General features: G+C 46.0%; 1 protein-coding gene and 1 non-coding gene across 3 annotated transcripts; both read left to right on the top strand.

Moving 5' to 3' along the window:
- Nucleotides 1–2395: 2395 nt before the first annotated feature.
- On the top strand, nucleotides 2396–25345 carry Fkbp1a (FKBP prolyl isomerase 1A). Of its 2 annotated transcripts, XM_041670660.1 has the most exons (5): nucleotides 2396–2587; nucleotides 2660–2707; nucleotides 20106–20218; nucleotides 22105–22269; nucleotides 23145–24207. In XM_041670660.1, the coding sequence occupies exons 1-4, from the start codon at nucleotides 2551–2553 to the stop codon at nucleotides 22231–22233; spliced, it is 327 nt and encodes a 108-aa protein (XP_041526594.1). In that variant the 5' UTR covers nucleotides 2396–2550; the 3' UTR covers nucleotides 22234–22269; nucleotides 23145–24207. The 2 variants fall into 2 exon arrangements, with proteins under 2 accessions (XP_041526594.1, XP_041526595.1); XM_041670661.1 differs by lacking the exon at nucleotides 20106–20218 and having other exon boundaries at nucleotides 2403–2587; nucleotides 23145–25345.
- Nucleotides 24822–24929, top strand: LOC121460573. Its single transcript, XR_005976066.1, has one exon. It is a non-coding gene; the product is annotated as a U6 spliceosomal RNA (small nuclear RNA).
- Nucleotides 25346–26697: the final 1352 nt, after the last annotated feature.

Genomic DNA, 26697 nt, shown 5'->3' with positions numbered 1-26697 from the left:
GCTGCCCTCTGCATATGTGTGACAGTTGTATAGCTTGATCTATTTGTGGGACTCCTAGCAGTGGGATCAGGGCCTGTCTCTAAAGCTTGAACTGTCTTTTGGGAACCTATTCCCCATACTGGGTTGCCTTGCTCAGCCTAATACAAAAGGAAGAGCTTACTCCTACCTCAACTTGATATGCCATGCTTTGTCGATACCCATGGGAGGCCTGCCCCTTTATGAACAGAAACAGGAGGAGTGGGTTGCAGGGGGGAGGGGGCCCAGAGGGGTGATAGAAGGAGTAAATGGGAGGAGAGGAGGGAGGAGAAACTTCTGGCTTCTAACCCTATCCACACTAGCTCTGTCCTCAGCACCAACCAAAGTGTGTGTCTCGGGGAGGGGCACAAGTGTGCTGTAAGCAGCTGTGATGCAGAAAGGATGCCTCAGGCAGTTTTGGGCTGTAGTAACCAAATACCAGAAACGGAGAGCTTTGTCGTCCCTGTGTAGCTGGGGGTTGAGCTATGGGCATGTTTCCACTGAGCCACAAGCCTCCAAACTGGATGGCATAAATAGCAGAAATTGATTTCTATCACATTTCTGAAGACAGAAAGTCTAGGGCCAGAATGCTTGCATAATTGCGTACTGCTGAGGGCCCATCTCCTGGGTCCTAGACTGCTGGCCATCTTCTTGCTGTTTCCTCACACTGGATAGGGAAGGGGAGAGAGAACACTCTAGTATTTCCTAAGAGGACCAGTCTCATCAGAAGGGTCTGTTTTTATTTATTTCTTAGCTGCTTAACACAGCCTGTAGCAGTGGATTTCAATCACCAGGGCAGAGAAGGAACAGGTGGCACAGACTGTTCACATAACAATGGACCAGGAAGCAGGGAACCAAGCAGGAACCAGGGGCTGGATGGAATCTTTTTTTTTTTTTTTTTTGATTTTCGAGACAAGGTTTCTCTGTAGTTTTTGGTGCCTGTCCTGGAACTAGCTCTTGTAGACCAGGCTGGCCTCTAACTCACAGAGATCTGCCTGCCTCTGTCTCCCGAGTGCTAGGATTAAAGGCGTGCACCATCACCGCCCGGCTGGATGGAATCTTTAAGGGCCACTTCTGGTGACCTTCTGTAAGCTCTAGAACCTAAAAAGTCCATAGCTTCCGACAACAGTATCACCAGCTGGGAAATGCGACCTAAAATATGAACAAGGCCGGGCGGTGGTGGCGCACGCCTTTAATCCCAGCACTTGGGAGGCAGAGGCAGGCGGATCTCTGTGAGTTCGAGACCAGCCTGGTCTACAAGAGCTAGTTCCAGGACAGGCTCCAAAACCACAGAGAAACCCTGTCTCGAAAAACCAAAAAAAAAATAAAAATAAAAAATAAAATATGAACATGTAGGGAACATTTCATACTCAAATTCTTCAACCCATGGCAATCTTGTTGGCCTGGAAACCACATTTGGAAAACGCACTCTTAAAATGGAATTGCTGACTCCTGAAATGAAGATTCCTGAGACAGAAACAAAGAACCTAGGTGAAAAGGACCCATGCTAGTAAATTCTATGAGTTCACAGGAAATGTAACTCCCACTTTCGGCTCTCAAATGGAAGGCATCGAGGTTCTTTAACGTCCATTCTCAGATAACCTCAAAAAATGCCTGCCATGTTTCCCCTTTTCTGTTGTCCCCAGGCAGAAGTCAGGAGTCTTACTAAGCCCTGGGTCATCTATTTGGAAAAGCAGAAAAGACTTCACTTCCTTTTCTAGTTTGCTTTCAGTGCTGTGAGAAACACCATGATCTGTTCATTGGAGGTATTCAAACAAAACCCACAGAACCCCATTGGAAGATTGTGTGAGGAGGGGGATTCACGCATTCAAGTGGACATACATACATATGTATGTATCTTCACATACACATGTGAGAACTTTTTTATTTTTAGGGCCTGTGTAGCCCTGGCTAGCCCGGAACTAGGCAGACTAGGCTTGCCTCCGCCCTAAGTGCTGGGATTAAAGGCGTGCGCAGCCATGCCCGGCTCTATCTCCATATTATATGTGTGTGTGTGTATATTTATGGACAAAAAGGGGCTTTCATGCAGGGCAGTGTTAACACTGACTTTTCCAACAAGGTGTCGGAACCTAGGGTCACCTACGAACGTTAACTTGGTTCCACATACACAAAGCCTACTCACAGCTATCGTCCTTACAGGGATGCTTTACAATTAGTGTAAAGCATCTCTAAGTGACCCGTTATTACTGCGATTCTCAGAAGCACAAAAACGCAGAGGAAAACCGGCAGCAGGCAGCAGAGAGCCTTCCGCCGCAGCTGCATCCGGGGTCGGTGGCCCGCGGACTTCCGGTCCCTCCGCCCAGCAGCCGGAGCTTCCGAAACGTGAGCGCCCGGCGCAAGCAGGGCGGGGCGTACCGTGCCCTGCCGCGCGCGTGCGCAGGCGACACGCTGTGGGACGAAGCCGAGCCGCTGAATCGCCGCCAGGTCTGCTCCGGCTGCACGCCACCCGCCGCACCGCCGCCCGCGTCCTTCTCCTCCTCCTCCTCCTCCGCCAACGCCGCCGCCGCCGCCGCCATGGGAGTGCAGGTGGAGACCATTTCTCCTGGAGACGGTGAGTAGACGCCCGCCGCCCGCTCCCCTGCCGCCACGCGCAGCCGCTCACCTGCCGTCTGTCTCTCCTCAGGGCGCACCTTCCCGAAGCGCGGCCAGACCTGCGTGGTGCACTACACGGGTGAGTCGGGTGGGGCCGGGCACTGGGGGTGGGGGAAGGGGGAGAAGCGGTGGCTGGAGGTCGGGGCGTGGCGGCCGCGTGGCCGGCGGCCGAGGCCTGGGCGGTGGCCGGGCCCCGAGGGACTGGCTGGGCCCGCTGGGCCGAGCGGGGGCTTCGGGCAGTCGCAGTCTGGTACCCCCTGAGCGGTGCGCGGCCCCCCAGGGGCTACAGGGTCCCCGCTGCCCAGACGAGGAAACTGAAGCTGGGCGAGCTTTTCTCCTGGCGGAGGTCAAATGCTCCCTGCAAGGTTCCCTTAGATTTGAACAGTTTCCGAGGCCTGATGGATACCTTCTCCGTGTTTTTTTTTTTTTTGGGGGGGGGGGTCCTTCTTTCAGTAGAAGAAGGGGAGGTAATTCCTAGTATGCCCAGCCATCTCTTCCCGGGAAAACCCTTGAATTCACCTTTTTGGGACGGGTGGGAAACGACCCACTTGCTAAGTCATTATTGTGGTTCACGTGCCCTTCAGGAAATAGATAATGCAGGATCTCTTTCTCTCTCTTTGACCCATTTGTAAATCTTAGCTGGGTAGCAGTGATTACCAGACTAAAGGATGCACCATGGCATTCCCACGCTCCCCTTTCTAGGAGTAGAGACTTTTCTCATCCCCGTTTTAAAAATAAAGGAAACCGAGGGGTCGCGAGTGCAGTACACAGTAACTAAAATTTTAAAGACGGGCACACCCGTCAGAATTCAAGTATCAAGACCATTAGGATTGTTGGCCCTGGGACCATCTTTTCCTCCATGCCCTTACAAGGTCCTTCTGGGTTGGGGAGGGGGAGGGTCGCTGGCTCTGACTTCATAGCTAGGCTGAGTGGTGTAGCTACAGCTGATATGAATCGACTTCCCTCCCCCTCCTTCCCTTCTCCCACCCTTTCCTTTGTCCCCCCCCCCCCATCCTTCCTCTGTTTCTTCTGCTTCTCCCTCCTCCCCTCCACTGTCACCACCCCCACCGTTTTTTCTGGCTGATCTGGCCAAGCTGTTCAGGCTCAAGTTGCCTTCTCTCCCTGATCAGGGGAGGATCCCTCTCCTGAGGGGAATGACTTACTGGGAAGGGGAGAAAGGCAACGCACATCTTACTTTCTCTGCCCCATTTTTTCTGTGACTTCTTGAGTAGAGAAGTGGGCAGGAGATAGAAGGAGTTAAGGACCAGAACCTTTGAAAAACTGCCAGTGGAAGGAATATTGAACTCCATCTTTGGGTAGAATCGACTCTTGTCATGAACAAAAACCGCGGGGTGTTTTGGACATTAACTGTGGTAGGGCTCCAGCCAGCACCCTAGTCTGGGAGGGCTAGCAGAGGAGTTCTTGTCAGTTTAGTCATCTTTGATAGCCAGTTGAAAGAGAATATTGTTGCTCTTTTTAATATTGTTGCTTTTTTTTTTTAAACCGTGTGTTTAAAGCAGTGGTTCTCAACTTTCCTAATGCTGTGACCCTTTAACATAGTTCCTTATGTTGTGGTGACCCCCAACCATAAGATTATTTTTGTTGCTACTTTATAACTACTCTTTTGAATTGTAAAACATCTGTGTTTCTAATGGTCTGAGGCAGCCCCTGTGAAGGGTTGTTAGGCCCCCAAAGGGATCGTGACCCACAGGTTGAGAAACACTGGTTTAAGGGGTTAGGGAAGTGGGTGAGTAGGCAATGCCCTGAATTCCCATGGTTGCAGTAGCCACACTATAATGCCTGACTGCATCTGTCTCTTAAGACTGACCCTCATCCTTTCCTAGCCTATGTTTTGCTGCTGCTGCAAATCAGGTACCAGCATATAGGCAGAAATGATTTGCTGTGCCTCTTGGTGAACTCTCTCCATAGAGTGTCTGTAGCCTCTTCCTAAAAGAACAGATGGCTGTGGGACCCAGAACAGCATCAGGGCTCCTAATGCCTCTTCGAATCTGTGTTCTCCATGCGGGTGGCATCCACCCACATGTTCCCAGAACAACAGCAGGACCCTGGCGGGGATTAAAACAAAAGCTTTCTTTTTTATTTCATTTTGATAAGCTCCACAAAGACGCCTTAGTGAGAAGCCAGCTGTGCCTCGCACTCACAGAATAGGCTGTTCTCCTGAGGGCGGGTGGCTTTGTTCCCAAGAGGCTTTGCCACCAGCCTCCCAGGAAGAACCTGTTTGAGACCTGTGGGGGCGTGAGAGAGGGGGGTAGAAGTACTGTGTGAGATCACATCCGTAGCATGGAGGCTTTTAAGTCACTGGGAATAGAATCCATTTTGAAGGAATGGTGAACAGAAGAGATTGCCTTTTAAGATTGGAGGAAGAGGATCTTCAAAGACAGGAAAGCCATGGAGTCCCAAGACGAGAGGAGAAAGCCCCTATTTCTCAACTCTGGTTTTCTCTTGCTGCTAGTGGTGGAAGTCTTTGTGCCCATGCTCAGTTTTTCTGTTTCCTTCTCAATATCTGGCTCAGACCGTTTGGCTGAGTGACTGAGAGGAAGGGATGTGAGTGACTCAGGTGTGAGCTGGGTGAATACTCCTGATGATGCAAGTTTTAACACAGGTATCCGTTTCTGCTGGTTTAGAATGGGTCCAGAGAGACAGGAAAGGAAGGAAGGTGACCAGAACCCCCCTCACCCCTCAGTCTTGAATGCCAGAGATGAACCCCAGGACCTTGCAGGTAGCCAAACATTTCAACTATTGGGCTGCACCCCCAGCCTCAACCTCAGTGATGTTATAAATGCCAATAAGGGCTGACTTAGTGCCATGTTAAGCATTCCGTGACCTCCGCCAGAGCACAGCATGAGTGAGGCCTTGAAGGCCTCTGTGGTGCCACTGAGGATAATTCAGTGATTGCTGAGAGCTGCGGCCTGAGGGAGGAGGTGGGATTGTAAGCTACACATTTAAGTCCTTAAAGGCCAAGTAGATTTCCACAACCCCTCCTTCCCTGTCTCCCGCAGCTGCTTTGTGGTTGCTGTGAGGCTTATCTTAGTGCACATCCCTTTTTACTCAACCACAGCAGGCAACGTGCTTGCCGTTGTGAGAGAAGTCTCAAGTGGATTGAAGGAATTCTTTTATCCTCCTAAAGTTCAGCTAGACATGTTGTCCTTGGGATGAGACTTAGCCATCCCTAGGATCCTGGTGTCTGGTGGAGAAGACGAGTTCCTTGGCATCACCTCAGGTCTGACTGGGGCTGTCAAATCTTCCAGGGCTGATCTGGCCCATTGCCTTTAACTTTTCTTTAGCTTTCTTCCCTCTTTTCTGCATATTTTACTCACTCCCTACAAGCTGTTGTAGTTGGTGAACTGATGTCTGGAGGGAAGCTCATGTTTATCTTCTAGTGTGCAGCATGGCTGTCACAAAACAGTCTGGAGCTGTTGGGGCAGAGTTGTGACCGGATGCCTTCCCCTCTGCAGCAACAAGGCAGGCACAAGATGTGGCCAGTGAAAGACTTGATCTCAAGAGGGGGTACCAGTATGATGACATTGTGACATGTCAGGTAGACAGAGACACGGTGGAGAGAGTAAACCAGAGAGGGATGGGGAAGGGAGTTTTAATGTAGAGAGTTAGAAAAGGGCTGGGCAGTGGTGGCACACGCCTTTAATCTCAGCACGCAGGCAGAGGCAGGTGGATCTCTGTGAGTTTGAGGCCAGCCTGGTCTGTAAGAGCTAGTTCCAGAACAGGCTCCAAAGTTACAGAGAAACCCTGTCTCAAAAAAAGGGGGGGGGGGGATAGAAAAGTCCTGATGAGTGCCCTCCCCCGGCCCCCAGCATCACGCACAGCAAGTTTGGTAGTGGACTCTGGCCATCTGGAGGAAGAGTTCTTGTGCAAGGCCCAGGGCCTGGAGTGGATTGTGTGAAAGAGTGGTAGGCAATAGGAGTAAGGGCACTTGGTATGTTGCTGTAAGAACACTCTTCCTCTGGGTCAGGTAAACATGTCTTGAGCTGACATGGATTTTGACCTTCTCCCTCTGGAGGATATATAGTACTCTGGTTGTATCTCACATGTGAGAGTGTTCTAGCCCAACCCGTTGATAGAAGTAATGCTGTTAGGCTTGCTTCTCAAGGATGGGAATCCTTTGCTGGCTTTGTGTTCGTCTCTGCAATCAGTGGGCTCTGGGAACTTAATTAAATTGTTGTTTTTCTTTTGGCTTTTGTATGTTGTCTGTAAAACCATAGTAGTAGCACCTTGTGAGCAGAGGCATGTGGCAGCTATGGTGGTGTTCATACTGTGCTTAGATTTCTTATGCTCCATGTACCAGATACCTTTGGTATCTAGAGTAGGAGCAAGGTTGAGCTGTTGTCTTGGCCCCAAAACTCCTTGGAGTGGTCAGACTTAGATGCATTTAAAATTGAAGCAGTTGGAAGCCCTGAGCTGGAAGCATGGTGGCTCATACCTTTAATACCAGCACTCAGGAGGCAGAGCAGGATCTAAGGAATTTAATGCCAATCTGGTCTATCCTAGCAAGTTCCAGGCTGACCAAGACTACATGGTGAAACCCTGTCTCAAACACAGAAGTTGGAAGTGGTTGGCTCCAGCCAGGATGACCTCCTGTTTCCCAGGTGGAGAAATGGGTGTGCAGAGGAGATGTTGGGGAGTAGTCCATTTATAGCCACCCTCCCAGGGTGTGTGCATGAGGAAGCCGTTTGGTGGTAGTAGTTGTGAGAGTGGTGCAGCTGGCCTGTGCTACCTTAGCTACGTGGACAGGTTAGGGTTTGCTTCTCTCGCAGATTTCCTTAGCTTGGTAAGGTGTTAGCAAATGAAAATGGACCCGGCTCTAGAAACGTTGCTTTCCTCGGGCGTCGTGAGTCCCCAAGTCAGTTACATAAGCACTGATATCTTCCTTCCACAGGTAAGGACAGCAGAGGCTCCTTTGTCTTCCCCAAAGCATGTTTCTCCTATGTGGGTGCCACTAATTATGGAGAGCCTTTCAAAGAAGGGAGTGTAAAAACAGCCATAATGTGTCCGAGAGCTGCTGCCTGTGTGGCACAGGGGTTGCCGTTTTGTTATATGTGCTGTTGCTGTCCACTCTGAACACATCCATAGTTCTATAACCAGTGCTTAGCTGGGCCATCTTGTTTTGCTCTGGTTATCCTGGAACTCCGCTGTGTAGACCAGGTTGGCCTTTAACTCACAGATCTGCCTCCCAAGTGCTGGGATTAAAGTTATACACCACTGTTCCCAGCTTAGCTTGAAATATCCTTACCTCAAAAGGCAGGAGCCCCTGCTAAGAATGAGGGTATCCTCCTTATTTTCCTTCTTGTGACGTCCAATACAATGTACAGTGATCTGCTGGTATCCCAGACCAAACTCAGTGAAGTGACCCCAGCTGTTCTGGCTCTTCTGAGGGTCCCACTGCAGTGGGATGAGTTGTGTGCCTTTGAAATTTGCACTTTCTGTCCCAAGAGCTCTGACCACTCAGGCAAGCCTGTTTTTTTGAACTCACAAGTTTCTCCCTGGGGGTGGGGGTGGGGATGGGGGTCCATCTGTTCCTCTGCTTAAGTGCTACCACGTTTGCCTCCATTCCCCACATTCCTACTACTGTGGTAGGTGTGTCTGTTTCCTTTAGGCTAGAAAGAGAAAGTACTTAAACCACTACTCCCAGAGCTCAGCCTTCCCTCTATTAATCTGTGATGGTGTCTGAAGGTGGGAGAGGAGAGTCTTGGGCAAGTGGCCAGACATTGAAATCCCTGTAGGGCAGCCCACACCTGTAAACCAGAGCTGCCTGGAAGAAGTGGTACCTTATCTTAGGTGTCCTTCCCTCAGGCAGGCAAGAAGAAAGAATTTAAGTGTGTTTGTGTGCCAGGTACTGTACTGGGTATCAAGAATTTAAGAATGAAGGAAAACACAATTCCTACCCTTGTCGATTTTTAGCTGTAGTGGGAAAGGTATAATTAATGCAAAGATGTGTTGCTCGTTAATGCTAAGGAGAGGATCAGGAAAGGGTCAAGATTTTAAATGGCAAAGACCTCAGTGAGAAAGTGACTTTTGAATAGATCACTAAAGGATTTAGGGGATTAATCTACAGGGCTATTTGAGTAGGAACTCAGAGCACAACAGCAAGTGCAAAGGAGTAGGGTGTACCTGATGGAAACGCAGTCTGTAAGGAAGCAGAGAAGTATCAGAGAGATGGCAGCTCTTGTGAGCTACTCTTAAGGATTTTACATTCTTTTCTCACATGCAGAGCCATGGGAGGACTTTGGAAAATAAGGTCTTTTTGTATTTTCAAAGGCTGTGTCTAGCTACTTGTCAGGCTTATGCTTAAGGGAGAGCAAAAACAGAGCAGGGAAGTTGGAATGGCACCATCAGTCTGGAGAAGTACACCCTAGAGCAATGCATTTTGTCTCCAGTGTACCACGTTTATATTGTGATTAACGTGGGAATTGAGAGACGCGTCTACTTGTGTTCTTCAGAGTGTTGCACAGCTCCTCCCGCTGTGGGTCTTGACTCTGAAGACTTTTGAATCTGTGTTTCCTCACAGTTGGACCTAGTGGACTATGCAAGTGGTGGGATAGACCTCCGGCCATATCATTCACCTGTGGTAAGAAGCAGCCCAGAGCAGGAAGGTTATACTGGGAAGCAGTCCCTGGGGACTAGAAGTGGACTAAAACAGCTCAGATACTTGCTGATGAAGAGCCGTTGCTTTTGCTTTGAATCTGGTGGAGTTTTCCCAACACCAATTTTGTCTTTGTTTTCTTACACTAAAGTAAGGTCTATTGTGAGAAGTCTGAATGTCAAGGTTTTCCAGTCTCTCACTAGTGGCAGCATTCTTTCTGTCTTTTCTGCGCTGCTCATTGCAAGCACTCAGCTAGACTTGATCTAGTCGTACCCACACTTCACTGATCTGCATGCTGTTCATTTACATCATCAGTATGACCATCAGGACTGACTTTGGACACAAACAGCTGACTGCTCCCTTGTTCCCATTGGTGAACTTAAAACTCATGGAATGTTGTCTTTCTAACACAGAAATTATTGCAGAAAGAGGTTTGGGAAGTTTCTCTGTCTATACAGAGGGAAGGGAAACAGATCTGTCCTCAGGTCTCTGTCAGTACTCTGATCTGGGAAACCTGCAGACTGATTTGTCTTGGGATGGCTCCCCCTTCCATTCAACAGCTGTATTGGCTGTGCTTTGGAAACTCATCCTGTTTTGGGCTTAGCAAGCCCTTCTTCTCCCATTGGCAAATGACAAGAACTTTGCTTTTGTTTTGAAGGTTTTGAGATGTTTGGGTTACTTGATGGTTTTATGTGTTTTAAATAGAGGGGTTTAAAATTTCCCCTTTATAACTTCCTTTATTTTGGTCAATGTAAAATGCTACCTGTAAAAGCCTCATGCAAAGATTATTGAGTGCTGTGAATGAGCTGTCATTACAAGTACTGTACTGAATTGAGTCTCTTGAGTCTCTGTCCTGTTCCCCACCCAGTAGAAGACTTCCTGGGACTCTATTTCCCACAAAGCAAAATAATCTGAAACAAAAATCAATGGACCTCGTGGATTTGAGTCTTGGTTGTGGGTCTTCACTGTTGGCTTGAGCCAAGCACTGAGAGCACAGCCTAGGGCACTTTGGTACTCTGCTTGGTAGGTGCTGCCCATGTCTTTCCTTTTGCCAATTGCTTGTAAATGTACACTCCAGAGTTGGGTGTGACTGACAGATTGCTTGCGTGCGGAAAATACATTTACATCTTCCTCCAAACTGTTTTTTTTCCTAAAACCCTTTTTCCCTCAAGGATTTGAGTCTGATTTCTCCCAACGAGAAGCTGCATGGGATAGAAGTGGCATGGGCTTTGTGCAGCGGAAGCCTTTATTCCTCCTGTGGTTTTGTGCTTTACATTGAACACCCCCAATTCTTCTCATTTTTCTCACTGATTAGAAAGTAAAACTCTTAGAAGCACCCCTTAGCTGCTGTTGCCATATAGGGAAGAAGGGCTAAATATGGAAGCCTCCTGCTTGTCCTGTCCTGCTGGTTCTTGAGTGAGGCGAGTGGAGCCAAGGGCTGAGCCACATACCACCGCGATGTAAGAGTCCAGGTCTGCAACCTCTAGCTGAGGTCAGCTCTGAGTGCTGTGAATTCAGACTGGAAACGGAGAAGCTGCAGCTCTTCAGTCCACTCTGTCTTTAGGTGGAGTTTGTGTTCAATCAGAAGTGAAAGTGACCACTGCTGCCAGCAGATACGTGTGGCCTTGAGAGTAGAAAGCTTGCTGTGTGTAAACTGTAGCCTCAGTTGTCTCATTCCTATTGAGCCTGCTTTTCCTCTAGGAAATTCTGGCGCTAACTTGGCAGGTGGTTTCACTGCTCAGGAGTTCCAGGTTCCAGTGACTGGGGCTCCAGAGTTGAAAGGGATGGAACACTGCTGAGACTCAACCTGTTCCCTTCTCTTTGCCCTACTTCCATTCCCTGTGTGGAACAGGAGCTGAGCATATGCAGAGGTTAATAAATGCCACTGCCTACTTTTTTCCCTTCTGTCTTTGCAGGCACTTTGTTGATCTAGCTGACCTCAGAATACTATTCCCCCAGCCTTCAGTATAGATGTGCACCTCCATCATCAGCACCCTACTTTCCTTTTTAAAGTTTTGTTATGGCACAGTTGTCATACAGTAAATGCCAGATGTTTTAAGTGTCCAGTTTTAGCTGGGTGTAATGCCTCATACCTAAAATCTTAGCAACCTGGAGTTAGAGGCAGGAGGATTATGAGTTATTGCCAGCCTATGTTATATAATGAAACACTGTCCTAAAGACCACAACAGTGTACAGTCTAAGCCCTGCTAAAATCATTTTGAAGTTCCTTTCTGTCTCCTTCCCTAGCAGCTAATATGCTTTCTGTCACAGAACTTAGTTTACAGTTTTGTTTTGTTTTGAGCCAGGGTTGCTAGACTCCATGCAGACCAGGCAGGCCTTGAACTCACAGAGATCCTCCTTTCTCTGCCATCCTGGTGTGCTGGGATTAAAGATGTACACTATCACATCTGGCTAGTTTGGGATGTAAAAATTCCTTACAAATGGTACTATGTAGTGTTTATTAGTCTTGTACTGGTTTCTTTTACTTGTTGTAAGTGTTCAAGATTCTTCTGTCTTCTGTGTATAGATAGTTTGTTCCTTTTTGTTGCTGAGTAGTTTTCTGTTTATACATTTAGTCATCATTTGGGAGGTGCTTGGGTTGGTTCTTAGGGTTTGACTGTTAAAAATTGCTCTGAATGATTGTGTAAGAGTCTTTGTATACTGTCATATTTCTAGGATAATACTGATACAGAATGGCTGGGCCATATGGAACACAAATGTTCACACTCAGGTCCTAACAGAGTAGTTGGCTCTGTTTTATATTCCACCAGCAGTGTGAACTTGATACGGCCAGTCTTTCAGTTATTCACTTTAATCAGTAGTATCCCTCCTGATGGTTTTAATTGCACTGTGTAATGACTAAGAATATTGAACATCTTTTCATATGCTCACTTGCCATCTGTGTACATCTGTTTTAGTGAAATATAGGTTCAAAGCTTTGTCTCAATTGGCTTGTTTTCTTAGTTTCATCATCTGTTGTATGGTTGAAATTGGCCTTTGAACTTGGCAATCATCCTTCCTCATTCTTGGTAGTTTTTTTTAACATAATTTCTTTATTGATTCTTTGGGAATTTCACATCATGCATCCCAATTTCACTCATTTTCCAGTTCCCCCATATCCACCCTTCACCCATGCAGTGTCCCCCTCCAATAGAAAATTAAAAAAAAAAATTAAAGGCCAAAAGAAAAACCCTCTTTGATTCACAGTCTTTCCCACCTCACCAACACTTTCATTCATCCTAGTGGCACCTGGGAGCTTTATTTGCAAATGTTCATTGTAATGAGTCATTGGTCTAGTTCAAGGCTTCTGGTTCTATCTGGTACACCATCATCACTGGACCTTCACTGAAACTCCTCTAGGATATCTCCGAGTAATGGCAGTCCTGTGGGTGTTGTTTCACAGGACCAGTTCCTTCATGTGCTGCCAACAGGTCATAGATGGAGTAAATGTTACAGAGGGCCAACCCAAGGCCCTGGGTGGTAGCTGAACTGGTTAGTCTGGGCCATTGGGGCCATCCCCTCAGATGAGACAGCCAGCTCTCCTATCCCCATGCCATCAGGGCCAGTCCTCCCAAGTGTGTGAGGAGGCATTGAAGGGTGGGACAGGCTAACTGTGGCCCTCAAATGTCATCATGCATGGTTCCAAGGGCCCCCTGTGGTAACATAGACTACAGATGTCATCATAGACCCCAGCTGCAGCAGGACCACAGACTTAGGCATGGCCCTTGACAGCAGCTTGGGCCCATACATCACCATGATCGTGGGTAGCTGGCCATACCCCAAGCATCCACATGGCCTTTGGTAGTTAATGTCAGGGGCCACGGTCCTAGACACAGTCCTCCACAGCAGCCAGGCCTGGTAACAGGAACCACATCTGGTAGTTATTTAAATACTCTGGGTATATAGAACCTTCTCCCTGGTTGGCTTGTCTTTTCTAAAAAGGTTGAGTTTTGTTTTTTGTTTTTTTTGTTTTTGTTTGTTTTGTTTTGTTTTTTCGAGACAGGGTTTCTCTGTGGTTTTGGAGCCTGTCCTGGAACTAGCTCTTGTAGACCAGGCTGGTCTCGAACTCACAGAGATCCTCCTGCCTCTGCCTCCCGAGTGCTGGGATTAAAGGCGTGCGCCACCGCCCGGCTTTTTAAAGTGTTTATTGCATATGCAGTGTTCTGTGTCTCCATGTGCCTGCATGCCAGAAGAGGGCACCAGATCTTATAGACGGCTGTGAACCACCATGTGGTTGCTGGGAATTGAACTTAGGATCTCAGGAAGAACAGCCAGTGCTCTTAACCTCTGAGCCATCTCTCCAGCCTCAGTTTGTTTTTCGTGACAGGGTTTCTCTGCATAGCCCTGGCTGTCTTAGAACTCACTCTGTAGACTTGGCTGGCCTCAAACTCAGATCCTCTTGCCTCTGCCTCCTGAGTGCTAAGATTAAAGGCATGTGCCACCATTGCCTGGCTGAAATAGTTTTGAATGAATTTCAGTGTTTGTTTTTTTCTTTTTTAATGACATGTGCTTTTTGATAATATACCTAAGAAATCTTTGCCTAGTCTCATATTGTAAGGTTTTCTTTGCCCCATGTATTCTAAAAAATTTTGTAGGCTTGGTGTTTGCATTTAGGGCCATGATCTATTTTGAAGTTTCACTAAAGGGCTAGAGAGACAGCTTGTGACTTAAAGAGGTACTGGTGTGTAGATGGTGAGAGGAGCAGGCCTGCTTTTCGTCCAGCTCGGCTCCTGCACGGCTAGCTTTATACCCGAAATAACACACAAATTGTATTCTTTTAAACACTGCCTGGCCCATTAGTTCCAGCCTCTTACCGGCTAATTCTCACATCTTGATTAACCCATTTCTAATAATCTGTGTAGCACCACGAGGGTGGTGGCTTATTGGGAAAGATTCAGCATGTCTGACCTGGCGGCTGGCTCCATTACATCTGACCCAGAGAGGAGAGACATGATGATTGCCTCACATCTCTCTTCTTCCCAGCATTCTGTTCTGTCTATTCCATCCACCTAAGGGCTGGCCTGTCAAATGGCCAAGGCAGTTTCTTTATTAACCAATGAAATCAACACAAAACAGAAGCCCCTTTCACATCACTGGTGTCAGATCCCATGTAAAGTGGGACATGATAGCATAGAACCCTAGTGCTCCAGCAGTTAGATGGAAGATCAAGGCAGAGTCCTTGGAAACTTGCAGGTCAGCAAGCCTGTAGTATGAAACAGTGAACAAGAGACTGTCTCAGACAAGGTGGATGGTGAGGACTAACATCTAAGGTAGTCCTTTGACCTCCGTTTGATTTCTATGGCACAAACTCATGAACACACACAGACATGCACAACCCCCCCCCCCAAACATACACAAGATGAAGTAATATTTGATAGAGTGTGGGTACGTATCCCAATTTTCTAACTTGTATGTGTGGAGCTGGGAGTTGATTAGAGGTGATGTGTTCTGTTGACTCTTGCTGCCTTGAAGATAATCCCTGTTCCCACCTCAGAAAATTCCCAAGGATGTGAGCTGGAGCCACTGGAGGCAGGCCTTGCTTATCTCCCTACTTTCAGAGATTACTGTGTGTCTGATGTCTTAAGTCAGTTGTTTCTTAGGTATTGTGGAGAGGAGGGTAGCTGGTCGGATGACTGTTCAGAGACAGTACTTGGTGGAAAGTGAAATCTGCTAGCTGTTTTCCATCTGCTCTCAAAGCTGAGCAGCATAATTCTCAGAAAGCTGCATGCACACTCATGCCTTCTGACGTTTCTGCTCCTCTGTGTCTCTTCCTTCAAGAACCTCTTTGTCCTTTAGCTTGGGCCCATTATGACACTCACTCATCCCTTAGCTCTAGGGATATTTATGTAGCCTTTAGAGTTTAATTATTGAGCTGGAGAGATGGTTCGGTGGTTCAGCTGCTTTTCCAGAGATCCTTAGTACAACACTTCCCAGTAACCACATGGCAGCTCACAACTGTCTGTTATGGAATCTGATACCCTCTTCTGGTTTATATACATACATATAGTCAAAACACCATTATACATAAAATATAACCTTTTTTTTTCCATTTTTTTATTGAGAAAAGGAGAAAAAAAAAACAAGTTTCCACCTCCTCTCAGCCTCCCATTTCCCTCCCCCTCCTCCCACCCTTCTCCCCCTCCTCCCACCCTTCTCCCCCTCCCCCCACTCCTCTCCCCATCCCTCTCCAGTCCAAAGTGCAGTCAGGGTTCCCTGCCCTGTGGTAAGTCCTAGGTCCTCCCCTCTCCATCCATTTCTAGGAAGGTGAACATCCAAACTGGCTAGGCTCCCACAAAGCCAGCACATTACGTAGGTTCAAAACCCCGTGCCATTGTCCTTGGCTTCTCATCAGCCCTCATTGTTCGCCATGCTCAGAGAGTCCAGTTTTATCCCATGCTTTTTCAGTCACAGTCCAGCTGGCCTTGGTGAGCTCCCAATAGATCAGCTCCACTGTCTCAGTGGGTGGGTGCACCCCTCGTGGTCCCGACTTCTTTGCTCATGTTCTCCCTCCATCTGCTCCTCATTGGGACCTTGGGAGCTCCTTTTTTTTTTTTTTTTTTTTTTTTTTTTTTAGAATTCAATTTTGGGGAACAATCTCAGCCCCAAAGAATACCTCTTACCCTCACTTCTTCTCGTGAAAATAAAATAGATAAGCTTGACAGGAAATGACTGTGCGCTGGCATAGTTCCCCTTTCTTAGACAGCAGCTCGTGTGAAATAACATAAGAGAATAAGGCATTGATCCTGCTTCCTGAGCTAATAATAAGGCCTTTGCCCCTCTGTCCCACATACATTTAAGATAAGGGAGTTAGACATCCCTCACTGAAGACAGCTGCTAACGGCCTCAGTGGCAGAGAGAAGCTGCGTCCCTCTGAGCTTCCTGCATGCTACTAGTCAGTTGAGGCAACTCAGGCAAAGCAGTACTAAGATCTTTTGAAAAGATTATAGTAATTACACATAAGTTACACGTGCTTGTTTGTGCACATACTGTGTAGGTGTTGGACCCCAACATAGACGCTGGTCTTCTTATCACAGTCAGGGAAGCGTGGTGGGTTTTCTCCTCATGGCAGCATTACATTGGAACGTGCTGAGTAAATTAAAGGAAGCTTCGTCTCACAGGTTGTCATAAGTATCCAGAAATCTTACTAAGTAAGAATGCAAAGCATGCCCCCCCCCCCACATCCCACTCCCCCACTTTGGAGCATCTGTAGCTACTCTACAGAGAAACAGAAATCTTCCTTTTGTAATTGGCCCCATATAGACATAGCCTTTCCCATTAGGAGTGTCTCCTGTCAGGTAAATTTTTAAAAAGTGATGAACCTGTGCTGGGTGGTGGTTGCGCGCGCCTTTAATCCAGCACTCAGGAGGTAGAGGCAGTTCAAGGCCATACTGCAGCCTAGTCTACAGAGCAAGTTCTAGGACAGTCCAAAGCTACACAGAGAAACCTTGTCTCAAAACAAACAAAAAAAAGGTTGAACCTGAGAATGAGGAGATGGCTTAGTTGGTAAAGCACTTGACTTTCAAGCATGAGAACCTAAGTTTGGGCCCCATCTAAAATTTAAATGATGCTATGACATATGCCTGCGATCCCACCAATGGCCAGATGAAAAGATAGAGGCAAGCAGATCTGTGACACTCCCCGGTGAGCTAACCTACTCTACTTGGTAATGTTGCAGTGAGACTCTCAAACAAAATGAATGTATCTAAGGAATGACTTTGTGTGTGCATAAAAAATTTTTTTCTTTTATAGTGGTGAACCTGTGCTATAATCACACAAGATCCATAGTATAAGGACAGCTCCTGGTATACATTCTGAAATTTGGAGAGACCAGACAAGTGTACAGTGACATGTCTACTATGTATTAGTATCAGAAAGATTATTTATATTTTACTAGAGATCCTCTGTGCTCTAATTATCCCTCAGGTCTTGGCAGCTGCTATATTTTGTTGTTGTTTTGTTTTTTACTGTTTCTATAATTAACACCTTCATAGCAGATTTAATCATCCCAAAGCAAAATCCTTGAGAGAGATAGTTTGGGACTAGGTCAGAGTATTGGTGATGCAATTGTGTTTCTGACCTTCTCGAGGTCACTATTACATCCTTACACAATATTTGTTAAGGGTTAAGTTGGTTGTCTTCCTCAGTTCTTTACCTTATTTTTTGAGATAGGGTCTCTCGTTGACCCTGGAGCTGATAGGCTATACTGGTGGTTAGAAAGCCCTAGGAATCCTGTTTTTGCTCCCCAGTCAGGGAATGCCCACGTGTGCCATCCTTCCCAGGCCTTTTACATCTATCCGTCCATCCGTCCGTCCATCCATCCATCCATCCATCCATAAGTGAGGTTCTGGGGGATTGAACTTTATGCTTTCCCAACTGAACTATCTCCCACCCAGGAGCTTTTTCTTGGGTCTTTTTCTGTTTACTCATAATGTATGACTTTTCTAGGAAACTCTGATAGACAAAGGAAATAGTACATAAGTCTAAGACTCATACTGCCCTGTATGTCTGCTCTTCCCAGTCTAGAGCTGGTGTAGAGAAAGGCTTAGAGTGGTTCCGTCTGTCTTTGGGACTGGACTATACCACTCCTAGAAAGTTGGTGCTGCAACGAGAGCGAGCGAGGCTCTGGGTCTGAACTATTTCATAGCCTTGGTTCAGGCACTCCTTTGGTCTTGTTTTTCTCAAAATACTTAACTGAACTTTTTTGTTTTTGAGACAGGGTCTTTCTGTGTTTCCTTGACTGCTGTGGAACTTGCTCTGTACACCAGGCTGTCCTTGAACTGAGTTCTGCCTGCCTCTACTTCTTAAAAATAAATTATGTTTCATGTATGGGTGTTTTGCCTAAATATATATAGAGAGAGACCAGAAGAGGGCTTCAGATCCTTGGAAATAGAGTCAAAGGCTGTTGTAAGCCACTATGTGGGTGCCGGAAACAAAACCCAGGTCCTTTGGAAGAACAGCCAGTACTCTTAACTATCAAACAATATCTTCCTCAGCAGGTTCTTACATTTAAGCCTAAAAACCAGGGACTACTCTTTCTTTTGTCTTAGGTCCTACTTCAAGGTCTGCCCAGAGGAGCCCAGGCCAGGAAGAGGTTGTTTCTGGTTATCAGTTATCTTTCATGGTTCACAGTTCTTGCTGGACTAAATAAAGCTTTTTGCTAGAGCCAGGTCCGTTCCCCCCCTCCCCCCACCCTAACCCCATCCCCACACCCAGTTCATTGGCTCTGCCCTTAGGTAAGCTACAGAGCCTTGGTGTTTCCTTATTTCTGTTAAAGCAGTCTCATAAGCAGAATGGAAAGGCTTGCTCATGTCCAGAGAAAGGATTCTGAGAATCTTGGCATTTCTTTCCCTAACTTCAGGCCCAGTTGGGTGATTCCTGTGACTGAGCTTGAGCTAGCAGTGGGCATGTGTGTGGAAGCTGATCTCCTCGTTACTGATTCATAGACTTGTTCGTTAGTTGCTCGTTAGTTCTTCTATCAAGTGGTATTCTGGTAAAAGAGTAAGCTAAATGTAGTCTTAAGGTGCCACCTCCTGTTTCTCTACAGACTTAGAAAAGGGGTAGTCCTGTTTTCCTCTGTGTTCTTCACCCAGTCTTCAGGCAGAGTGAGGCCCTTCCCAGGACATCCGCCTGGACTCCTGTTCAGGACAGCAGCCTCCACCCTGTTTCCTATTTGGTTAAAGTCTAGAAGTCTGGCTTGTGATAATGCTTTCAGTTCATCTCTTGTTTCCTCAGTCTACGGCCAGGGCTGACATTGTTTTTCAGGTTGGGATTTTTATCAGGGTTTTTACCCCTATAAACTCATGCACAGGAGAATTCTTTTATAATGGATCTTTGAACCCTTATTGCGTTGTGTATCAGTTCTAGTTCCACAACTAGTTCCCTCCAGCCCGAAGTTGCATTGTGAGAGCCTCAGGAGCTCAGGGCCAGCTATCCCAGCTAACTGATCCTGGCTTCCGGAGAGACCATGCAGGGATGTTATTGAAAAGGGAGCTGTAGATGTCTGCCGCAGATGTCTACTCCTCTGTTCTCACGGTGCTCACTCTGTTCTCTGTTGCTGGGATTCCCCTTTCATTGTGTTTGCCTGACCCTTAGGAAAGCAGTCTAGTAAAAGGAACGTGGTGTGAGGGTTTTGTCTAGTTTGCCTCTTGAGCAAATTACCTCACTTTCTGCCAGAGGTTCTTCTTTAAAATGGGGTGTGCTGTGAAGACACGAGCTTCAGCAGCGGGCTGAATGCTAGCGTGTTTCAGTTCCCCTAGTTATCCAGGTTATTTGCTACTTTCTCAGGATGACTGGCAACTCAAGAGCTAGCCTGTGCTCAGGTTCCTGGTTTTGTTGTTTGTTTGTTTTTGATAAAACAGTACTAGAGTGCTGGAGAAAGCTGTCCTCTTTTTCTTTCCCTATGGTACGGAGAGAATTTTCCTCTCTAGACGAATGCTCATTCACCTGCCATGGAGAGCAGCAGTGTAGTCTTATCCAGCCATGAGAGCAGGGTTGGAAGATGCTGTGTACTTGTTACATGTGTACTGTGACAAAACTGGGGACCACTTCCTCTTGCACTGGAGGCCCTTACAGGGCAAAGGAAACCACATTACCAATTGAGAAAGTCCATGGTACTCTAATTCCAGAGCAGGGTAATAGCTGTACCTCAGAGTGAGGTAACAGACTATATGGCTTCAGGCCAACTGCATAGCTGCCCATTGAGGCCACAGGAAATCCTCCAGAGATAACACAGTTCTCCAGGCTAGAACCCGACCCCTAGCCCTGGCGCTGCTGTGAGGATGGGACCTGCGCTGCTGCTGTTTGAACTGTTTTATGTCGTTTCTCTTGGTTGCTCATGTTAAAACTGTACCTTTTTTTACAGGGATGCTTGAAGATGGAAAGAAATTTGATTCCTCTCGGGACAGAAACAAGCCTTTTAAGTTTATGCTAGGCAAGCAGGAGGTGATCCGAGGCTGGGAAGAAGGGGTAGCCCAGGTAGGCTCTCGTGTGCCTTGTTTCCTAGCATCTGCCTAACACACACATGTAACTCTCTGGGAGGGTCATTCTTGCTTTCTTTGTAAAGGTTTATTACTGAATGAGGAATGTTTGCCTGCATGTATGTATACATATATATTACATCTGTGTCTTGTACTCTCAGAAGTCAGAAGAGGATATTGGGTTCCCTGGAACTAGAATTAGAGATGGTTTTGAGCTGCCATGTGGGTGTTGGGAACTGAACCCAGGTAGGTCCTCTGCAAGAGCAGCTTGTGCTCTTACTGTTGAGCCATCTCTCCAGGCCCATGGGGTTTCTTGTATAGTTTAGCACATTTTATTGCCTTTACATGCACAAAATGGCCTGGAGTTTACTTTCTTTCATTAACTTTGACCATACCTGAACATGAGCAGACCCATACAGCTGAATGCTCTCTGCGGGGCATGGGTGCTATAGTTCAGTTAACCAAAACCCTAATGAAGGCCAGTTGAGTCTTTCCCCAGTATTTTGATAAGCAATACGGCATACCTGTCTTGCAGTCTTCATCTTAACATGTGTGCAGGTATTACTGAAGGGCAAGTTCTAGAAAGTAGGCTCAGTTACAGCCTTTGTAGGGTTAATTAATTATTCATCAGGTGGTGAAGGTGTCATCAGTCTTTAGGTCATTTGTGTATAACAGAGAAGGGGTGGAGGGAAAAAGGGATGGGGTGGAGGAGGCAGATGGCCCCTCTCCATTTCTTGATGCTGGTTTGGCTCCATGTTTCCAGGTACAAGGTCCTGCTACAGATGCAATTTCGGAAGATTCTATTTTTGTCTAATAGTATCATGGCCATGTTTCCATGTTGTATCTTAAGCCCACTGGGATCTTTCTGATGACTAATCCATTGTTTGGGAATGTGTATGAGGTCATTATCCTTTGTCATGGGCATATATGGGTTGTTAGAATATCCTAGAAAGTAATATTGTTGAGATAATCCTTTTAAAGATATCTTCTGTTAATTAGTATAAATATATAAATATTTTTATAAATAATAGCATATTATATGTTACATTGCCTTGTTTCCCATAAAAATCAATCTTTTTTTAGTCTCTCACTATAAGAATGTATGTATAAATGTGGTAGTGAACACCTATAATCTTAACTTAGGGCAACAGTATTGTTGTTATTTTGAAGTCATCTTATACTACACTAGGTTACAGAGTGAGATCCTGCCCCTATCCACCATAAAAAGATTAAATATAGTACAGAATGGTAGACTGTCCTCAGAGTCGAATCTGTGCTGTTTTTGTTTAAGCTTTTTTTTTTTTTTAAATCCAAGTACAGTCAGCCTTCTGTGTACAGAGTTGCCACATCCTTGGATTAAATGAAAAAGTTGCATCTGTATAAACACATGCCTTTCCCACCTTTTTTTAAAAAAAATTTATTTATTTATTATATATACAATATTCTGTCTGCGTGTATTCCTGTAGGCCAGAAGAGGGCACCAGACCTCATTACAGATGGTTGTGAGCCACCATGTGGTTGCCAGGAATTGAACTCAGGACCTTTGGAAGAATAGGCAATGCTCTTAACCACTGAGCCATCTCTCCAGCCCCTTTCCTCCTTTCTTAATTGTCCAAATAACACAGCATGAGAACTATTTGTATAACATCAGTAAGTCCTAAAAAGTCAAGAGAGGTTTTTAATTGCCATTGGGTCCCATCTAGTGTTAACTGCAGCCTCCCAAGTTTTTCACAGTGTGGGTGCTGCCTGCTGAATGGGCAGCTGTAGTCACTTGAGTGTCTTGGTCAACACTGTTCATGCCAGGGACACCCAGGGACCAGCTTGGCTTGTGGAAGGATTGGGAGTTTGTCCATCTGAGTTTAATCCTTGTTTTTTTTCTCACAGATGAGTGTGGGTCAGAGAGCCAAACTGACAATCTCCCCAGATTATGCCTATGGAGCCACTGGGCACCCAGGCATCATCCCACCACATGCCACTCTGGTCTTCGATGTGGAGCTTCTAAAACTGGAATGACAGAAGTGGCCTCCTCCCTTAGCTCCTTGCACATGGGTAAGAGTACTTAACTGCTGCTCTGTTGGTAGGCCCAGTGTTTGGTAGAAGTGAGGACAGAAAAGACTATAGAGCCCCTCTCCCCTCTCTGGGACAGCCCATCATTGTAAAAGCTGGCCATTCTAAGAACAGGACGGCATGTGTTGCTGAGGAGCTTGTGGGGATGGCAGCTGTTTATATGTAGCTCTTTGAATTAAGTTCCTAGTGCTAGCATTTTAGACATTTAGAAGTAAAATTCTTTCTGGCCTTGTTCTGTCCTGTTTTTCTAGAAGCTAGTAAGAAAAACACTTTTGTAGGAGTAGCGTTAGCTTGAACAACCTCAAGGAAGCAGCCTTGAGATCAGGCAGTCAGTCCTAGGGAGAGACCTTAGGGTCCCAAGTTGTTTTCCTGTCCCCTTTTTCATTATTAGAACATTAAACTCAGCAACTAGTAGTATGGCATTTTTCTTGTGACTTTTAGGATCTCTTTACACATGAATGTCACCCTTCCAGCTGACCTAGACTTTCCTGTTTGTTCTACCCCTAGAACCCAGAGGCCACAGCCAGGGACTGAGTGAGGATGCTTTTTGGAACCTCATTGTGTTGTCAGCAGCATCGGGAGTGGGAGGGGCGGCCTCCTTCTGTTTTTAGCAAGCTAAACTTAATGTTAGGTTACCAGGAGAAAAGCCATATGAACCACTCATGGCAAGTCGACACAAGAAAGTTACTTGCCGGGAAACTGAGTCAATTCATCAGCTTTTTCCAGCTTTAAGAAGTTGCCTGGTTCAAGACCTCTCAGCTGCTCAGGACGGGACTTGACATGATAGATAATATTGTGACTGTCCACGCATAGAACAATGAGTTACTGGAACTCACAGATTTTCTGTCCCCCAACAGATCTGCCATGGAGGGATCTGGTACCTTCAGACGGGTGCACATGAATCCATGTGGAGCTTTTCCTGATGCCACCACTCTTTGTATAGACACCTACCCGACTGAATGTGTTCCGTCACTCGGCTTTGCTTCGGACACCTCCATGTCCTCTTCCTTCTCTGTATGTGTGTTGACCTAAACTATATGTCATAAACCTCAAGTTATTTTGTTTTGGGGTGAAGATTCAATTTAAGTCTTTCAGATCTAGGTTTCCAATGAAGTATATTGTCAAGTATTAACAGCACAAGCGATGGGTTAACTTTAGAATAGGAATTGGTGTTGGGGGTGGGATTTGCAAGAATTTTTATTTTATTTTAATTTTTTGGATGAAAAATTTATTATATATTAAGACATTCTTGCTGCTGTGCTGCAAAGCCATAGCAGATTGGAGATGCTGTTGAGGGCTGGATTTTTCTCCAGTGCGGGAAGTCCTATTAAATTGAAAGCCCTACCCAAACTGAAGTGGGAAGGGAGGGAGCGAGCCTTTGACAGCCCTCCCACCTTCTGAAACCGTCTGCCTTGTAAAGCAGGTCCCTTTACTGCTGTGTTAGACACTACAGTCCCTGTCCCTGGGTCGGCAGGGATCTTTGAAGCCTTCTTTGTGACCTGGCTTAATTTGTTTTTCATCCTATGGTTTTTCTAATGGATTTTCAGGACTTTTGTAATCTTGTAACTATCCAAGCTCCACTTCCTAAATTTTAAGAACTTTAATGGAAAGTTTAAATTGAAGGTGCTGTTTGTAGACTCACCACCCAATGGACGCCCAGTCGTCACTACAAATCCTTGAGTGTTCTCTAAGAAGATGATGCTGGTCATCACAGCTTCAGCATCTCCTGGGTTCTGATGCTTGGCTCTCTCTGCTAATCTTGGCTTTCTGGCTTTTCCTCCCTCAGTTCCTTCTCACCCTCTGCTGTCCTGTGTAGTGATTTGGTGAGAGAAAGTACGCTTTTGTCCCTTGCCCTCTGCACCACATATGCGTTTTAAGTTTTATTATTGCAATAAAAGTGCTTTATGCTGGCTTTTCTCAGCTCTGTGTCATGGTGGTTGCTTGCACGGTGCCTCATGCCCCTTTTAGCACAGATTGGTAGGTATGTAGGGTCCAGGGTTATATCTTGACAGCCAGCATTAGCCCTTGGCTGTGTTGGTAGGTGGGTGGGGATGGTAGGCTAACTCAAAAGAACTGCCTGGGACCTGCTAGGGCAGTCATGGGTCCTGCCCTCCTGTCTCTCACAGCCTTTAACTGTCACAGAGAAGTAGAGGATCCAACCTGCTTTCAGCAGAGTCAAGCTGGAGTTTTATAAACAATTGTGTGAATGAATATGGAGAGGATGTAGGAATTTAAATGTGTGTCCTTCATGAGATAGCGTGGAAAGACTGCCTTGTTTTTTTTCTGTCCTATCTTCTCTGTTCCCCTTCCTCCATCCTGTAGGTGCCAGTAATGTTTCTCTTACTGAGAATTAACGCTGATCACCAAGATGCCCCATAATACCCTGACAAATCCTTTATAATTGCTCTGGAGTTGGACGTAGTGACAGACACCTTTAATCCCAGCACTCAGAAGGCAGAGGCAGGTGGATCTCTGAGTTCTGGGCTAACCTGGTCTACATATTGAGACCCTGTATCTTTAAAAAAGAAAAGAAAGTGCTCGTTTCAGCAGCACATATACTAAAATTGGAACGATACAGAGAAGATTGGCATTGACCCCCGTGGAAGGATGACACTCAAATTCACGAAGCGTTAAAACAAAAAAAAAAAAAAAGGAAAAGAAAAGAAAAAAATTGTTTTGCTTAGTCATTTTAAATACAGAGGTTGTCAAACATTGGAATAATGGTTGGTTTTCTATTTTTTTAGCATTCTTGTGGAGGTCAAAGGACTACTTACAAAAGCCAGTTTTCCTGCTATCTGGGTCATGGGGATGCAGCACCTTCACCTGTCTTGCTAGTCTGAATAATGGTTTTTAAAAATACTTTCCTTAAATTATTTTAATTTAGATTTCTAGAGTAATAGCCTAGAGTTACATTTTAATTTTTCTCAAAAGTTATTTTATCAGATTTGTCAAAATGATAGTTTTGGTGACTGCCTATTTATTTAAAAACTGTTGATGTTGGATACATACCTTCTTTGTTACATTTCACTTCAGTTCCCCTAATAAATATAGAAGGCAGTATTTTGTTTACATTTTTGTGTCCCATCAAGATCACTATCGTCCCAGAGTGTCATGCCATTTCCCACTCAGGTCCTACCGTCCCCCAGAAAAAATTTTTTTAACTGTATGTGTGTGAGTGTGTACAGAATGTATGCAGATGTCCTGGAAGCCAGAGGAGGGTCTTGGATCCCATAGATTATAGTGACAGGTTGGTTAAAAGTACTGACTACTCTTCCAGAGACCCCAGGTTGATTCCCAGCACCAATGTAGTGGCACACATCTGTCTATAAACTCCAATTCTGGCCATCCCAGTGTCCTCTTCTGGCCTACATAGGGACCAGGCACCAAGTGGTGTATAGACATGCATAGATAAAACACCTAAAGATTTAAAAAAAAAAAAAGTGCTAAAATTAAAGTACCAAAGGTAGCACTCCTGTCTTCTGCCCAGAGTGTGTGATGAGATCATCCAAGTTGCTTAAATTCCAGATGTGTGCCCCAGGCAGATGGGTATTGTACTCATCAAAGGCTGGGTTTGCCATCACTGAGCTACGTCGTGCACCACTGTGGCTTCTGGAAAGGTAGAAGAGCATGCTGATGATATATGTGGCTGATACAGGGTCAGATCTGCCTAGTGGTGGACACTCTTCCTATTTTAGCATCAATTTCTAATACTCAAAAACAATGCTCGTCCAAGGTTTATTATGGAAAGTAAATCTGGTTAATTGCAGAGTGTCCTGTAATTATTATGCCAGTCCTGTGACCCAGTGCATGCTGGGTACAAGGAGTGAATGCAGCCTGAGATAGGGCAGTGCCGCTGCAGGCTTTTAACATCCGGTGAAGGGAACCAGCAGGTGAGTAGATGGTGGCAGATGCCAGGAGAGCAGCAAAGCGCAGGGAGTGGCTAGTGGAACAGCAAGGATGAAGGCCCTAAAGGCTGGTGGTGGCAGTGAGACTTATGTGCTCCTGGCTGCCCTGGAACTTATCTGTAGATCAGGCTGTCCTCGAACTCAAGAGATCCACCTGCCCCTGTCTCCTGAGTGCTGGGATTAAAGGGTGTGGCATGCCTGGCAGAATTTTCTTTGAATGGTACTGAAATAGTGTTTTCAGCATCTCACCCAAAATAATGGGCTTCATTGGAATGTCAGCATTCTGATGGACAGATCTGAACTGAGAGGACTAGAATAAACCCTAGGGCCTATATGATATGCTTATGAATTACACAAAATAATTCTAACTTCCTTACAATACTGGAAACATCTATGGTGGGTTCTCCAGAGTGGGATTGTCACACAGCAGTGGTGACACTTGATTGTCTGTTCTTGAGGGACTAATGATCAGTGAAACCCAGGAATCAAGGTGGCAACTGTTGAC

The sequence above is a fragment of the Microtus oregoni genome, unplaced genomic scaffold (genome assembly GCF_018167655.1).
Source record: "Microtus oregoni isolate MIOR12 unplaced genomic scaffold, Mior012 000020F_ref0000438, whole genome shotgun sequence".
In the NCBI taxonomy this organism is placed as follows: domain Eukaryota; kingdom Metazoa; phylum Chordata; class Mammalia; order Rodentia; family Cricetidae; genus Microtus; species Microtus oregoni.
This window is presented reverse-complemented; position numbering and strand designations above follow the sequence as displayed.

Bases quoted from the DNA above. Each gene is read 5' to 3' on its own strand.
- Fkbp1a (XM_041670660.1), top strand. From the start codon at position 2,551: ATGGGAGTGCAGGTGGAGACCATTTCTCCTGGAGACG. The intron at 2,708-20,105 runs GTGAGTCGGGTG...CTTTTTTTACAG, and splicing joins CTGCGTGGTGCACTACACGG to GGATGCTTGAAGATGGAAAG. The intron at 20,219-22,104 runs GTAGGCTCTCGT...TTTTTCTCACAG, and splicing joins GGGAAGAAGGGGTAGCCCAG to ATGAGTGTGGGTCAGAGAGC.